The following is a 16970-nucleotide window of genomic DNA, read 5'->3' as shown; positions in this document are numbered from 1 at the left end:
TGCACCTGTCACCACCATGAGAACCGTATGCTCAGGTCATGGGAGGCAGGGAAGAGGTGTGAGGTGCATGGCCATATCAGCCAATGTAGCTGGCGTGAGCAGAGCTCCAGAGCAGTGAGCATTTAAGAGAACCCAGCTGAGTTTGAGTATCGACCAAACAAGGCTTGTATCACCGAGGGATTTTGTTGTCGTTGTTGTTGTTTATGTAGCTATAGCTAGCTGGTCCACACAAATAGCTTGTTAATGGAGAAATCCTGAACTTTTGATGCTGTAGGACCTTGAAAATGTGTATGCAGGACTGAGACGATGGCTCAGTGAGTTAAAGCACTTGTCATGAAAAGTATGAGGACCTCAGTTTGACTGCCTAGAACCCACATCCAGATGCAGAAGTGCACGTATGCTATCTCAGTGGGCTGATGGTGAGTGGAAGGAAGAGACAAGAGAATCTCTGGAGGCCCCCTGGGCCAGCTCTCCTGGAACTTGCAGGGGTGAGTTAGAAGAGACTGCATCTCAAACAAGGCAAAAGGTAAGGGTTGACACTTGAAGTTGTCCTCTGACCTTTACATGTGCGCCATAGCATATGAAACACATACATGTGCATGTACACACAGAGCATACACATAGAGAGAGATGAAAATATTTTTAAAAATGTATGCTTAGCAAATGTCACATTAAGTCTAATGCCAGTATTCTGAACCACACTCATGGACACACGGCTTTAGAGACCTTTTACCAGTTCAGTGTATACTTATGGAAAAAATCCCTTGGTATTTTTGAACCTCATTTTTCAATCATCAAAGAGGAAATAGTATGCATATCTTGTGCTATAGTTGGGGAGATTAAGTAAATGAATAAGAAGAAGCCTAGCTGATAGGAGTATCTTTAATTCTTGGATTTCAATCTGAACTCGTATCATCTCCCCCTCACTCCCAGGAAGACACAAGCATAAATATCTTAGGAAAACATGAATCTCAGGGTCACAGCTTTATTGTATAGATTTTTTTTTAAACACAGCCATATTACAAACATTGTCAGGGAACATTTACAAGAATAAATAAGATGGACTTGCAGGTGTAAAAAGATTACACGTCACTTTAATGTACAGTCAAAAAATATATCTGATATTCATTGACCTGACATTATTTACCTTCTGCTTTTGAAGCTAGAACTGGAAATCAAAAGGGAAAGGGGGGAAAGACATTGACAGCACAGTGCTGGCTTTCTTCTTGCTGAAGTTGATTTATTTTGTTTTCTCTTCTCATACGTGCTTTATCTATCAAACACCCAAACTGTACAAGTGCAGGCCACTGGGATTTGTGGAGATTTCAGATAGTGTGGAGACTTTGGTCTCATGTGATATCATATGCCACTGGACAAGGAAAATGTAAGCTTCCCTAGTGTAGACTGAGAATGCCATGATAGGTCCTGGAGAGGTGTACCAGTATGGTAACCTGTAGCCAAGGCAACCACAGAGGCAACAACTGTACCTTTAATTGGCTACTTGGATATAGAGTGAAGAGAGAAGGGAGAATATAATTTTTGAGCCTGATTACAAATCTGAGTTAGCCTAGGCTAACCTGGGCCAGCCCAAGAACCAGTTGGTGATGAAATATATGTACTGGGAATGATTATGATCAGGTGTCAACAGAATCCCTGTGCTTTTTGAAGTCTTTTCCTACAGGCCTTGAATAGGGAATGACGGCTGAATTAACCTTTGGAGATAATATGGGTGAAGCAAAGCCTTGTTTTGACTCCTGCCTCCATGTTTATTGGTTCTGTCTGTCATTGAGGGCCCTGGTGGCCAGTGAGTCTGGTGCTGGCTGCCCTTCTCAGTGATGGCAGTACGCGTCAGATGTATGGCCAAGGAGCTGCTCCCTGTGACTGGTGCTAACCATCCTGGATAAGGCTAGGAGATGCAGCTGGAGCTGCCTTTTGATTGACAGGAGGAGATGATTTGATTAGGAAAACAGAGGGCTTCCACTTCCCAAACCAAGCATGACCTACCTACTTAGTTTGCAGTTTGGAGGTCCCATTTCAAATGTGACTTTCGTGTTTCAAGGACTCACCCACTGAAAGTGAAAGTGGCCTGAAGTCTATCTACCTCAGCTACTCTGCTTCTTCACCCTAGGCCAGGAGATGGGGATGCCTGGCTTCTGCTGGGAGGCTACTCAAACAGGCAGTGATCCTCCCTAGCACTCAGCTCTTTCTTACAGGTACTCAGTCTCCACATCCACCTTAGCATCGCTCACAGGGGTAACCAGGGTAGCAAACTATGTTTGACTTTGTCTTATCACCCACAGTCTTAAGAAGACTATGGATGCTAGTATTCTGCTGTCCCTTTAGGAGACTGATTTGGGGGGTGGGGGTGGGAAACTAACACAATTCTGCTCACAAAGGCCCTAGAAATGGTTCTCACTGAAGACTCACAACCTACATTAAATACCCTGAATACCATCACTTTGCTGTTCAATATTCTAAGACTCCTACACTTGATCTCCAAACATTCCAACAAAGAACCAGGTTAGCATTTTACCACCTAGCATGGTGGTTCTCCAATCCAAAAGGAAGCCCCATGATTAATCACCTTCTGAAGTCCTTTCTAGAAGGTTGTCTCCCCTCCCAATTCTTACCCATCCTCTGTACCAGCTGCTGTGCACCACCACTAAGCTCTTAGGTGTATTCATGCTAGATAAAGTAGTGCCAGGTCTGGGGCGGGGTATGAATGTGGGTACCGACTCCACCTGTTGGACACTAATATTCATGGATAGATTTCAGGGGTGAATGTGGGCCCTTTGATAGCTTTTCTACCTCTTGTAGAAGTTGGCAGGAGATACGCAAGAGATAGTTCTTGGTCTCCACAATTCAGTTATATAGCCACTGTCATGCAAAAGTCTATCTGTGGTTACCAAGAATTTGAAAGAGCTTATTCATATGTAGATATGTCAGAGATATTTGTGCTGTGTTTCTCAGGATATCAGCTCCATGACTCTAAAATTAATGTGTCAGAGAAAACTCGGTTTAGAACTGTTCTCTCCCTCCCCCACTTTCTATTTTCCACCTCTCTCTCTCTCTCTCACTCTCGCTCTCTCTCGTTCTCTCTCGCTCTCTCTCTCTCTCACTCTCTCTCGTTCTCTCTCTCGCTGTCTCTCTCTCTCTCTCACTCACTCTCTCTCTCTCTCTTGCTCTCTCTCGCTCGCTCTTGCTCTCACTCTTGCTCTCTCTTTGTTGTTCAAAAGGGATAGGATTTCAAAGGTGACCCCACATTCAGTTAAAGGAAGCCTTTGCATTTCATAATTTTTGATAGGTCTCTAGGGACAACCTCACATAAGAAACCTGTACACAACAGTATGCAAACCAGGTTAAGTCTCATTTGTCTATGGCCAAATTTACTCTACTTTTCTGTTTTATTGTCTCTGAGTAAGAGCTAGTGAGATACTACAGAGGGCCTCACTTTGATTGGTCAATTGGAAAGAAAGGCAAATTAAGGCTTAGAGAAGACATTGCTATTTCTGTTTTATCTTTTCACTTGACTTTTATTTTGGGTTGTCAACTCCTTCTTAGGGATATTGGCTCATTGACCTTGTAGCATAGGATCAGCATCCTGTTCATGTTCAGCTTTGGATCTAGACCTACCATTTATAGTACTGAGCTTGCTTTAGCTTGGTGATGATGACCTGCTAGGATAGCAGGGGTGGCCAGCTACAGGTTAAGGAGGGTTGGCCTTCTTCATTTTTTCCCCATGGAACTTATCACTGAGCTCAACAGTTTATAAGCATCCTTGTTTCTGAGTAGATGCTGGGTTTCAATTGAATTCTTGTTTACCTGTCCTAGCCTTCCAGATTAACCCCTTTAAACCTTGCCAAAGATGTGTGTATGTTTCCTTTTCCATGCCTTGTTCAGCCTGATATTTTATATTCCAGAAATGGTACAGTTGGAGTTCAAACCAATGAGCAAGTTCTTATTCTACTTACCATGGCGTACCATGCCATAGTAGTCTGTACTTCTTAGTGGTATCTGTCTTGAATGCTGAATGATATAGGATCCAGGGATTGTATTGAGCTATGTGAAGGGAAGGGTATTTAAGATTCATGAAGTATGTCCTAAGATTTTCCCACATCAGAAGCCATGGAACTCTACAGAGACAACAGACACCATTCAGCATTCAAGGATCCTCTGAGTAAGTCTGCATCTGGCTTCCCCTTTGTCTTTAGGGTTTTGTGGGCTCAACCTTTACCATGCCATGCAGGTAAGTTCTCATTATTCTAGTCTGTTAGTTGGCATCTTGCAGAACTCTCCATAAGAAGAAGAGACCTCTGCTGAACCTCAGGAGCAGTACAGTCAGGATACCTCCGCAGCAACAGATGCTCCAAGGCGAATGAATGTAAGTTGATGTGAATGTGAGTTTAGAATTAACCTCAGGAGGAAGGAACATGGTCAGGCACTATGCCTTGGCCAGAGATATTCCCTAAGATTGATCAGAGAGATACATGAGATAAAGGACAGATTTAAAAATGAATTTATACAGTCATATTTAAACTACTAAGAATAAATTAGAAAACGGAATCCAAATATATCATGAATGTAAACCACGAGGCTCTAGAGAAATTTGAAGCTTATCATTGTCTGCACTGGGCTTTACCAATATCTACTGAGTCATTAGTTTTGCTATTGTCTCTGTTGCTAAGAGTAATCATGTGGGAAAATCTCAGATACAATGATGGAAGAATTTTGTCTCTGTGGTCAGAAAGCCAGGACAAGTTTGCTTGTATGGGCAAATGAATTTTCCTTTTGGATCTGTTTACTCGACAGTAAAATAGTGCTGGCCATAATCACAGATATTTCAAGAATGTCGAAGAGTGAGCTCATGTTTTAGAGTCCACAGCACTGAATCTACTGGTTCCATGGAGTAGGTGACATCTGGCTGGTCTTTGATTGCTAAGGCCCACACTGAGAGTCACCTGAAGCAAGCAGCCTCTTCTGTTCCTATAAAAGGGACCTGCTGTGGCTTTCTAGAAGCAAACAGGCCCATACCTCATCCATGATAACCATATCAGCAGGGATAAAAGAACATGAGATTGAGATGTAGCTGTGCTCCAACCTGAAGTCATCATAAACATGGCCAACTTGGGGCAGTTTTCATGGTATCTCATTTGTACCTTATACCTTTTCTATTTGGATTCCACTGGCGACCAACACGAAGATATTAGCTAAGTGAGGATTCACTTTGACATCTTTCCTTTGCTCGTTTCAAAATGAGCCTACCCCATAAGTAGGTCGGGTGAGAAGAAGGTGGGTTTTCTTGGGAGATTTCCTGGGGAAAATATCATCTAAATTTCTTAGGACCATTTCCCATATCATCTAAGCTCTTCTGCATGTCCCCCATGGGGACCTGAAGAATGTTACTTCCATCCATGTACCCCACTTTCTTTTTGTGTGCACTGTTTTAAGATCACCTTCTTTAAGAACAGTTGGATTATGAGAAAATAAGGATATAAATTAGCCTGTCCCTCAGCATGGCTTGAATTTTCACACACTTCCTTTCCCTTGGAATTTTTTTTTTTTAAATTCCCGCCATTTATAATGACAGATATCACTGTCATCTTTATCTGTCAGTTCTTCAATTCTTTCCTCAGCAGAATGAATCCTAGGATTTGTAGTTAATCCTCTCCCCTCTATCCACTCTCTGTTAGAAGTGGCCAAGATCTGAAGAAATAGAGTGCAACATGCTGATTGGCTATGCTATAGACTCCTGAAGGCTACCAGGAAGTCCATTCAGAGATAGGAGACTAGAGCCATAGGAATCCAGACGGACCAGTGGGGTCTGGGGCCTGGGGATATGCTCAAATATACCTGGGAAGAGATCCATCAAAAGAGAATAGTAACTCATAGGTTTCCTTTGCGTGCCTTTTCTTTGAGATGCTCCTTTTGAACCTCCAAAGTGACAGCCTTCCTTGATCAACTCTGGTGTTTTTAGACTTCTAGACAGCTCCTGGGCCCACACCAATGGGAGCTGGCTCCCTGATTTCCTTTCATATTCTGTCCTTGAAAGCTCAGAGGCCAAGGTTGTTGACCCTGCTCCATGATAGAACAGAGACCCTGGGTTTTAAGTAAGAGCTCAGTCTCATGATTTACTCCATATTTTGTTCCAGCAACAAAATAATGAGCACACACACACACACACACACACACACACACACACACACACGTAACATATTAAAAGCACACACTGAGGGGACATTTTCACAGTGTCTGATGAAAGGAAAATAGGCTATCCTGCTGGTCCAGAGAGAGCCTTCTCCAAAACTAAACTGAGTGCATAGCTGTTGAACTCTGCCAACTTCCTGTTGCCTGCAGGGCAGTGACTGTGCCCTTTACATTTCCTCCCTGGCTCTGGCTACCTTCCTGCCACCATCCCTGTCTTGCTACCTTCTAGCTGGGCTGACCTCCCACCATCTGTCCCTCCAGATACCTTCTCACCTGCCTTTACCATTGTGCATGTTGACCCCCTTGGCTTGAATTCCTTTTTCTTCTTTTCTGTCTGTTGAGCCCTGCCTGGAATGGATGTTGCCTAGGAAGCTCTAGGCAGAGCAAGCCACTCTCACACCGAAGCTCATCAAACGCTTGTATGCTCCACTGTTACAATGTGGCTCAGCTTCTCTACAATACAGTGGGCCTGAAGGGCAAGATGTGTATGTTATTGGATTCTATGTCCCTCATACACCGAGACTGGATCAGTCTGCAAGATAGACCTTCCTAGACCCCTGGCTATTAAGGCTGTCAGATATTGTGGCTCAGCCCAGGCTACAGAGCTTCCCAAGCTGGTTCCCTTGTAGCCTGAGGGAGCACGGGAATTGTTTTTAGCAATGATGAAATTAGATAAGACTAGCTTTTCTGGGGAACTGCGAATGAGTTAATAAAATATATCTGAAAGTGTGGGCTACCAAGAAAAACTGGTATCAGAAAGAAAGAATTAAATTTCTACTCATGGAGTTCTCTCTCTCTGCTCTAAAGTTTCTAGCCTTATTTTGGTTCCATAAAAATAATAGCTTGGCTGAGAAAGCATGAGGAAAATGGTGGGTAGGTTTCGGTGCCATTACCTGTCTTCGGAACCCAGAATTCCATCACTGAAGAAGGTGCTCAGGCTTCTTCAATTACCAAGTGGATATGAGGAGAGCATTCTCTAGGGGTTCCTAGGGGTGCTACCGACTATATGAGATGTCACATGGAAGGTGGTAACCATGGCACTTCGCTTGCAAGAAACACTTCACTAATGTTCTCTCCTTTCCCTTAATTTCGTCATGCTTTGAGCAAGACTTGGCCCCCGGCCTAAACCTACTTATTCTATCATAAATGAAGCTGGGGCCCCAGTAGCCAATTTCAAAATGGCAGCTGGATTTTTTTTTTTTTTTTAAGGAAAGAGTTCAAATTTGGAGAGACAAATTATAAAGGTGTTGCTGTATTTCCACACCCACAACCCAGGGACGGATCCCAGAGGTCTCATTTCATGTGTTCAATGGCTGTGTCATCCTACAGTGGGTCTTTTTATGGGTATGACCAGGAAATAAAAGTCCAAGAGAGTTATCTGACAGCCACACATTCAAACTCCCATCCTATCCTTTTCTTCTTTTGACATAAGAGAATACAGAATTTTACACTCACAAGAGTTTCTTTTCACATGTACTTGGGAAAATACTCAAAGCTTTTTTTGTTTGTCTTTCCCACAGAAAGTACCACCTACGAAGCACAGGGTTGTACTGTACAGGCCAGCAAGAGCCCTGCCCCAATGAGAGTGGCTTTTTCTACAAAGATTAAAGAGATACTGTAACATTTCCTATGAGCCCTCCTCTCCCTACAGACTATGGAAAAGCGAAGGAAACCTTTGCTGAAGTGTGATACAGATACAGCAGGTTGGCCGGGAGATTACAGAGCGTCAAGGCCTGGCTGGAGATGGTTGTAGTGAGTAGAACCCAGCATAGGTTAGGTGTAAGATGAAAAAGCTTTCTGCTTGGCCTAGGGGGCATCCAGGAGTCACACTGATCCAGATTGGTAGCTGTCTCATGCCAGAGGCCCCTGTGGGAGATTATAGGAACCAATAACACAGTGATCCCTCAAACTACAATCCATGCTTTTGCAGGATAGCATGGAGAAGAACTTCCACCCCTGATACTCCTAAGGATGGTAAGGGAAAGATTGGCAATCTCCCCACACCCCAGCACCTGCATAGTCAGCTTGCCATGAGAGTAACAAACTCAGAACGAACAAAAGCAAGAGGTCTGGGAATCAGAAGTCCAGGGCCTTGCTTGTGGGTAGACTTCTGTGGGCCTGATGCTGTCAGGTGTAGAAGGGATGCTAGTCTCCATCAGAACAGCATCTCCCACAGCTACAGACCCCCACAGAAGCTGCAGAGCACGAGACCAGCAGTCTTCTTCCTGGAGCTGAGCAGGTGTACCACCTCGGAGCTCCTGAGACCAGTCATTGTCAGTCACAGAAAAAGAGGGGCAGCTGCAGCCGCCGCTGGACTCTGGCAGGCTCCCCATCCAATCAGTCTAAAAGGAGCTTAAATATTCCAGTGCCACCTCATATACAAATTTATACTGTTCCTGAGAGGAAGAGGAGGAGATGAGAAAGAAAGAAAAGAATGCATTAGATTAGAGATGCAGATTTTGTAGAAAACTACCTGTAAGCATACTAAAAATCAAGTAATTATCCATATCTCATGTTTGAAAATCCTTCAACTCCTGACTGCCTATACTTCCCAGAATCCCCACCTGAGATTGCTCCCTTTCGGTTATTCCATCACACACCAAGGGTTCTCAGACTATAAGCGTTGTGCAGAACATGTAGGGGTGTGCACTGAAAATGAAGATCCCGACTCAGTCCGTTTGGGAGGGAGTTCAAGATTCTGCATTCCTCGCCACCTCCCAGGTGATGCTGCTCCACCAGCCTTTGAGCCACATTCCGTGTGAGATCTTATCATCCACTTTAAAGATGTGTAGTCAAGTTCTTTGTATGGGTCATCTCCACCACTATAGCAGGTCTTCCCATCTGGGCTCTGCCTTCCTTCTAGCTTCACTATCCTTTATCCAAAGCACCCTAGTTTAATGCTTGATCTTGTAAAATATTAGCATAAGTGAATTAGAATAGGCTTGGGCTGAATTGAAACCATAATTCACAAACTACTATTCCAGAATCTTTCCTTGAAGTCTGAATTAACGACATTTTCTTAGGGGGTAGGAAGAAAGTAAAACAAAGTCGGTGGACTGGGATTAATATTTAGATTGCCCTGCAGGAAAGAGAAATTGCTAAGGTTGGAAAGAAAAAGGAACACAGACTATAGGTATTCAAATGAGACCCAGTTATTGAAGGTGTGTCCTGTGTCCAGTCACAGTTTTCAGGTCCGGGGAACCTGAAGACTTTGGTTGCTGGATAATGGTTCCTGGATGCTCACCAGCGTCTCCACCATGTTGGACTTGTTGTTGCGGAGGGTTTTCACGATGTGGAACACGTCGATAATGTTCTGCTGCTGGATCATCTCACACACACTGCAGATAGCACAGAAGGTTCCGCTGCGGCCTCCCCCATTTCTAAACAAAGAGAGAACAGGTGAGTCGAAGTCCCAGGATTTTGGAGCAAGGAGTATCTGTCCTAGCAGACCTAGTGTGGTCAGGCGACCATGCGACCTTTAGTCTGAGCCATGAGTTTAAATCCCCTTGGGGCTGTGAATCTTCTTTGACTTTGGGAAAGACACGTCTTAGTCAGTGTCCCAAGTTCCCCATTTACCTAATTAAGAGGTTAGATTATATGACTTTTGGGGAGTTTAGTTTGATTTTTTTTTTTTTTTTTTTTTTTTTTTGGCTCTACAAGCATTTTATGCTGATCTGCATTCTTAAGGTAGGGTGGTATTATGTCCATGCCCTACATCCATGCCCAAAAGGATACTCTAGGTCTACCAGACATCCAGTGAAAACAGTGGACATTACTAGGTGGTTTTATTAGTATTTCTTCCTATCTTCTAATAAAGACAATAATTGATAAGTCCTGAGCTAGCTAGTCCTGACTTTGGGCTGTGGTCCTTGGACATTGGCTCAGTGTTTCTGAAATACCAGGCCAATTCCATGGTTCCCCTTGGAAATCTTCTTTAAATATGATCCTACTTGTCTTAGATATAAGGACTGCATGTTCTTGCAATGGCCATTCCTCCATTGCTCCTTCTTTCTGAAGCTGTAAATTATCCTTACAGAAATAATCTTCAGGAACTTACCTGACTCTGAACTCCTGGGCAGGCTGCCAAAGGCAGCTAATGATTTCATGTAATGGTCTGTGTCTAAGGAACATCTGGGCAGACACTAAAGTACTTAGTCAATCTCCCAGATGTTTCACCCACAGGAAACTTAACCAGATGTGTCAAATATAGAAAATTATCCTCCCTTAACTGGTGGGTACCTGAATTTCAGTGACTGTCATGATACCTGGGGCCCCAAGGATGCCCAAGTCCCTATTGGTAGACTGACACACTTGTCCTGAATGGATAGGGTAGGAGAGATAGGGGTGAAAACAACCATAATCCCCCAACAAACCAGCTAGCCAACCGACCAACCAATCAACAAATCAACCAAACAACCCCTCCCAAATAGGCGAGGATATAAAAATACTGGAGAGTAGGAAGCCTTCCTAGCAAGGAAAGTTCATATCTTTTGAAATAAGAACCCAAGGACCAAGAAGACAAAGTGAGAGAATCCGTCATCTCAGGGCCTTCCGGAGTCTCAAGGAATGGATGTTGTGCCATACTAATGAGGGGGCATATAATGCGTGGGAAAGAACTGGAGGGAGTCAGGGTTGGAAACCAGTCATGAGGTATAGTTAGAGACAGCTTGGTATGTCTGACACCACATCTAGAGTCTGTGCATGTCTGGATCCTCAGAGAAAAGTTTCTACTGGTGGGAGCTTTTTAGCTCTGAGTGTGCACATGTGTGTTTAACCCACTCTAAGTTCTGACCTTCCTGATATGTATGAACCACTTATCTGGAAGGAAGTGTACAATTAGCAGCTTTGTAAAAGACAGGCCAACTCTGGGGTCAATGAAAGGTAATTAATGCCTCCACTCACTCCAGAAAGAATTATCCTGACAAAAAGAGAGGAGTTTGGTTCATATTTTCTGTAATACAATATTTTTAAAGAGGAAGGGCCTCTTGTTCTCTTCCCCACAAATACTTCTCTAAAGAGTTGATAGTTGTTGACCTAACATCCTATGTATGTCTCTTACGGCTGCAGATATTCTATGGGTCTGAACTCTACATAGGATGCTTCTTCATAGTGGACGCTGTGACATCTGCTCTTAAGAAACAATACCTACAATTGTATATTTTCTGTTATGGCAGTTTTAAATCTCTCTGTTGGCAGATACATTATTCTTTTCTAAAAGCTTTATGCTTAAACACCACAGGGTGTAAACATAATCTACTTTAGCCAGTGGACAGATGGGGAAACCAAAGGTCATGTAATTAAGTACTTTATTTTCCCCTGCTCTTCCCATCCTAAGCCAGGAAACAAAGATCATCCCAGTAACTGGTCTTGAGCTCACTACACCCACAGGAAGACACAGATTCCAGGGCCCTGAAAAGCCATCTACTGCAGTAGTGTCCTCTCCTCATGCTCTGTGTCCCCGTTCCTACTAAGCACAAGGTAGGGTATAGCCCAGGAGGCAAACACAATGAGCAAGTCCAAGAGGTTCTCACCCTGCCCAGGAGGTCCTCATCCTGAATACTCCTCCCCACCTTCCCTCTTCCTAGACACACTGTGGGACAGTAGACAACACCTTAGGTCTCAGTCTGGTGGATTCCATCTGAGTCCCTTCTGCAACTAGCTTGGTTCCCTACCCATTTTTGCTTTCAGTTTTCTTACTGCAAAATGATAGTCTCTGCTTCATGGATGGGATAAAATGATTCATTTTTAAATGCCTGGCTTAAATTAAGCTAAGAAAATACTGTCCTTTTTCTTCTTCGGGAAATAACACAAGGGTACTCTGGTCAATTTGAGCCACTTTATCCCAAGCTTTCTATGCATAGCAGGATGATATGCATACCCACTTTAGGGTGTAGAACTCATTTCTATGTTGGGAGCACTGGGAAGCAGTCTGCCTACTATGTTCTGCTTCAGCAGCCTGTCATGCAGCCACAGTTTAGAAAAAAAATGGGCACCTCAGTTCATCAAAAGATTCTAATTCCTATGGATGCATTATCAATGGACTATAAGGGCTATTGAGATGAGATACTACTGGATATGCCTCAGACTGGCTATGCCACCAGCATAGCCTTCAGCATCTTCAGACATCCAGTCACCCATCACCCCAGCTCCACAGCACTCACAGGCAGTGGACCACTGTGCGCCCCTCTCTTCCATCGTATTGCTCCTGCCATTTCTCCAGCCGTCGGACCACTTTGAGCAGAGAGCGCTTAGAGGGGGGCGTGTCCCGGTATGCAGGCCAGCCTATGTACTGGAGGTGCTGGACAATACGATAACCATCCTGTGGCTGAGAACAGAGCATTGGTTAGGGCTGTTCTGCTGGGGGGTACCTAAGGATGCAAGCCCTTTAGATTCTGGCTGGGGTGGAGGGGCCTGTAATAGAGTAGAAGTCAGATTGAGTGGGGTCTCAGTTGTGCCACCATGGGCTCAGAGTGTCCTTATACCTAATGTTGTGACTGTGTACACTGCTTAACTTTCTCTGTGCCTTGAAAACTCCTGTCAGTCTTCCAACTCATCCCGATGTCCCTTTCTTTAGCAATGCTTTTCTTTATTCTACCAAGCAGAAGTCCTTCTCTCTGAAGCTCATCTGTTACAGTAATCTCGTGTTTCTATTTGATAGTAAACTCTGAGGGCAGTGCCTGAGGACCATTTCTCTAGGTTCTCAGTAGAGAGCAATACTTGTTTCATGGATTATTATTGTGCCCTCTCCTACCCAGTGTTTAACCAGTAACTACCCCTTTGAAAGTCACTAATTATTTTTCCATGTTTAGTATTTGTAGGGCCTTGTCCAAAGCTCATAAGACCCAACTGAAGGGTAGCAGAGTAATGTGCCAGCATGGGGAAGAGCTAATATCTGAGAAGTTTTGTCTACACCGTTGCTAGCGTGTCAGGAAACAGGCAGCTGGCAGGTTGGATGGGGCTCTGTGCATCTAACTGTGCTGGAGCCATTGCTGGCTCTGGAGTCAGCAAAGACATCACTTCCCCAAGGAAGAGCTTATCAGGAGAGAGAAACACAGACTCTTGGCGGGCTTAGTGGGATCCTCTCCCAGCCACCTCCATCTGTTCTGCAAAGAAGGGGAACAGTGAGCCATGGTGGCTTTGTACTCACCCGAGCCATGTTACAGATCCGGAAGATTCTGTGGATGATGTCCTCGTCAATGTCTGCAGAGACAAACTCCACCTGGATGGGACCATAACACCCGGAGGTCTTCTCAGGCCAGTACTGCATACAGAGCTGAAGCAAAAGAAGAGGTCACAGAAGGCTGAGGGCAAAGAAGGGGGCATATTAAATGCTATTTATCACGGAGCCTTTCTTATTATGAGCAGGACACGTGACCAGGAAAGTCCAGTCTCAGGAAGCAAGCTGTACTTAGCTTTCTTATTGAGGTACAGGTCCAATTTCTTTGGTTCTAAAATGTTAAACTCTTTGAATATAGAGGCAGAGTTAAAAATATTTGCTATGCTGACTTCAAACTATTTTTTAATATTCTGGACCCCAGTCTTCTCATCTTTTAAATGGGGAAAAGAGCATCTACCAGTCAATGTTGCTGTCAGAATTTTAGGACCTAGAAGTGAAAGGTAGGCACAATCTGGTTTCATTCTACTACAATCGAGGCAACTAGTTCCCATTCTAGAGAAGTCTACAGTGACTGTTCCCTGTCATATTCAGACTGTTTTATAAAGTACAGGGTTTGGAACCTGACAGTCTTGGCTCCAAATCCAGGCTCTAAGCATATAGGTTTTGTCCCCCAGACCTCTGCTCTCATGTGTAAACTGAGGATAAGCATGTCCCTTGTACCATGAGGACATTCACTGGGTGCCAAGAGAGCTTGTTGACTGTCTTCCCAACATTTCTGGACTTGGGAACTACACACAGAGTTTAGAGCCTGTAGCCAGTCACTTCTTACTCTAAGAGGCCATTTGTTTCCGTCCTCCAGTGTCTGAAGCCAGTTTTGTTCATCATAGCCATGGGAACAGTTATGAGCACAGGCTAGGATGCAGCTAGGCATACCATAATAGACAGAACACTTCTTGAGAATCCTGTCAATCTGATGCAGCCCTGGAGAGACTGAGGAGCCCTGGTCCTCAGTGTATGAGCATCATCAAGGAGGATGGCTACCTCATTCCTTTGTGATATTGGGTGACTTGAGTCTGGTTATCTGTGGAGGGGGAAAGCATGCTTACTCAAATTCCTTCGTCTCTGACGAGCATTGAGATGGACCCTGCCTAGTCATTGTCTTAGATTTGGGACACAGGAGGATGACAACTGGGGACACAGGAGTTTGGGAGCTATTGGTGCCAGGAGAGAGGCCCATGTGATAGACAGGTGGCCTGGGAATTGTTAAGAAGGCATAGTCAATACCCATAAAGATGCAGTGAAGCTTCTAATAGCAGTTCTGCATTGAGTGTCTCATAGGGCAAGGTCAACCATGGCCCATGCCAGCTTGTAAATGTTGACAGAGGTGAGCCATGAAAGTGAGGGGGCCTGCTCTGAGGCAGGGATTTCCTGGGAAGAAAGACTTGCTCTCTCCTTTGTTGATGGTAGTGAACTGTCAGTTCACCCTGGGGAGTCACATGGTATGATGCTTTTTTATTTTCTTCTTCACTCCAAAGCTAGAATGATAAAGAAAGAATAGGACATGGGGTATGCCTAAGGGAAGCATCAAGTCCCCTGCCTTTTACCAGTAGAAACCAGAAGTTCTCGCCTAGGAATACCATCATTTAACTTTAGCTGTGATTGTCAGCTGTGGCCTAAATATCCAAACAAAAAACAATATTTAAAAGACTTTTATTTATTTATGAGGTATACAGCATTCTGCCTACATATATGTCTGCAGGCCAAAAGAGGGCAGCAGATCTCATTATAGATGGTTTTGAGCCAACATGTGGTTGCTAGCGATTGGACTAATGACCTCTAGAAGAATAGCCAGTGCTCTTAACCTCTGAGCCATCTCTTCAGCTCACAAAATGCTTTTTAGAAATAAAGTTTAATTGACACTTACATGTTAACCTGCTCATTTATTGTCTATGAGTGCTGCCACCCAGGGCTGCTGCTTCAGAACTGAGTAGATTAGACACCTACAAGATTTTCTGTCTAGCCTTTCACACCAGTGTTTGCCATCTCTTTCTCTATTAGGGTTGTTTTGGGGATAAAGGAGATAATTCATGAAAATCAATCCTTTGATCCTGTATAAGCTATGAAATGAATACCTATTTGGCACTGCAGGACATTATTGCATTTATAATCCAATTGTAGACTAGTTATTGCCATTGTATGGTTATTATCATTCTCACATACTACTTGGCTTATGATGGGGTTGGTTGCTGCTCCACAAATGTATCATTGGCTGATGACATCATAAGAGAGAAAATGGATTTAGAACGGGGGATATAGATCAGCGTGAGAACACTTGCCTTACGTGCAGGAGGCTGTAAGCTCAATCCCCAGGGCTGCAAACAAGGCACCTGGCACACATAACCTACAGGCTTTCATGGCTTTACGAGGAAGGACTGCATACTGTAAAGCGCTAGTTGTTTCTCTGCAGGATTCTGGGTGTCTGGGATCTGCAGCTTACTGCTACTGCCTAAGCATCACCAGAGAGTACTGCATGTCATCAGCCAAAGGATGACATGCAAATCAAAATTTACATAGCGTCTATCAAGTGTGTATTTGACTTTACAGTGTATTAACACTGTAAAGTCAAAAATTCTCAAGTTGAATGTCCTGCCAAGTAACAAAGATGCACAGGTACCATTTTATAAGGTATTGGTCCTTGGCTTGCCTAAACTCTCCACCAAGGGTTAATCAAGCATACTGAGAAACAATGTGGATATAGGAGGGCCGGTCCCAGGGGCCTCCAGAGCTGGACAGTCTGCTGCGGCATAGCTGTGCAGTAATGACAGATCTACAGTTTGAACTTCATTTCTCTTTGCCACCGGCTCTTCTGCCTTGCAACCTTCGCAGTAATGAGGGACTGGTCCCGATAAGTCCGTGGCTGGCCAGAGAAACTCGAATTAATCAGAACTTCCCATTTAAAAAAAATAATTGCCTTTATTGCCTGCATTGAATTTAGCCTTGCCAGAGTTCAGCTGTGATCCTGACACGAGGCGTATGGGTCCGAGGCACTGGGGAGAGTCTATTACCCCCAATATTTTCAGCCTGAGGAGAATGTGGAATGATTTGTCTCTTTTAATAAGATTTCCCGACCAATTTCTCAAGCTAATAGGTTCTACTATGCCTCAAACAAGAGTCCTATATTTTAGGACTCTTCTCTGCATTTGATTTTCCAGGTTGCTTTCCCATAATGCCCAGAGGACTGGAAAAGGTTGCAGGGCCCTTCCAATCGGAAATCAGTGCCATCCTGTCACTTGGGCTTCCTAATTTGTGAGGCCACAACTGCAACACTGGGTGCCATTTGCCTGGGCAATGTGTGAACAGATGTGCATCTGAGCCACCAGGGATCGTCGAGGTCTGGGTCTTCTCGTAGCTCAGCATGCTGTATGTGATCATGAAACGGGAAATAGGAGACAGAGTGGAGAGAAGCCAAGTGCTCCATACCCAGTGACCCTTCCAGACTTGCAAATGATTTTCATCAGCAAAAATGTCCTCTCGGTTTAGCTTAAGACCATCTTTGGGTCCAAACGCATGGCTGCCATTTTGGCCTGAGTATGAAGCAATAGGAAAACTGGGGAAACAACTGCATTAGGGCTCACGATCAAAGTACACT

The 16970-nt window shown here is 44.1% G+C and overlaps 1 protein-coding gene across 12 annotated transcripts in view; it reads right to left on the bottom strand.

Moving 5' to 3' along the window:
* Positions 1-989: 989 nt before the first annotated feature.
* The window catches only part of Ptprt (protein tyrosine phosphatase receptor type T), a 1119809-nt gene continuing 1103828 nt past the window's right edge, over positions 990-16970 (bottom strand). For all 12 annotated transcript variants that reach the window (XM_029473981.2, XM_029473985.2, XM_029473982.2 and 9 more), the window contains 4 exons: positions 13352-13477; positions 12366-12529; positions 9449-9584; positions 990-8600 (listed from right to left, as the gene is read on the bottom strand). In XM_029473981.2, the coding sequence (XP_029329841.1) occupies positions 8547-8600; positions 9449-9584; positions 12366-12529; positions 13352-13477 (480 nt within the window). In that variant the 3' untranslated portion in view covers positions 990-8546. The remainder of the gene's footprint in view (positions 8601-9448; positions 9585-12365; positions 12530-13351; positions 13478-16970) is intronic.

This window comes from Mus caroli, unplaced genomic scaffold, assembly GCF_978045245.1.
Source record: "Mus caroli unplaced genomic scaffold, Mus_caroli_1 scaffold_2, whole genome shotgun sequence".
Taxonomy (NCBI): Eukaryota; Metazoa; Chordata; class Mammalia; order Rodentia; family Muridae; genus Mus; species Mus caroli.
The sequence above is the reverse complement of the archived record's forward strand: the minus strand, read 5'-3'. Positions and strand labels throughout refer to the sequence as shown.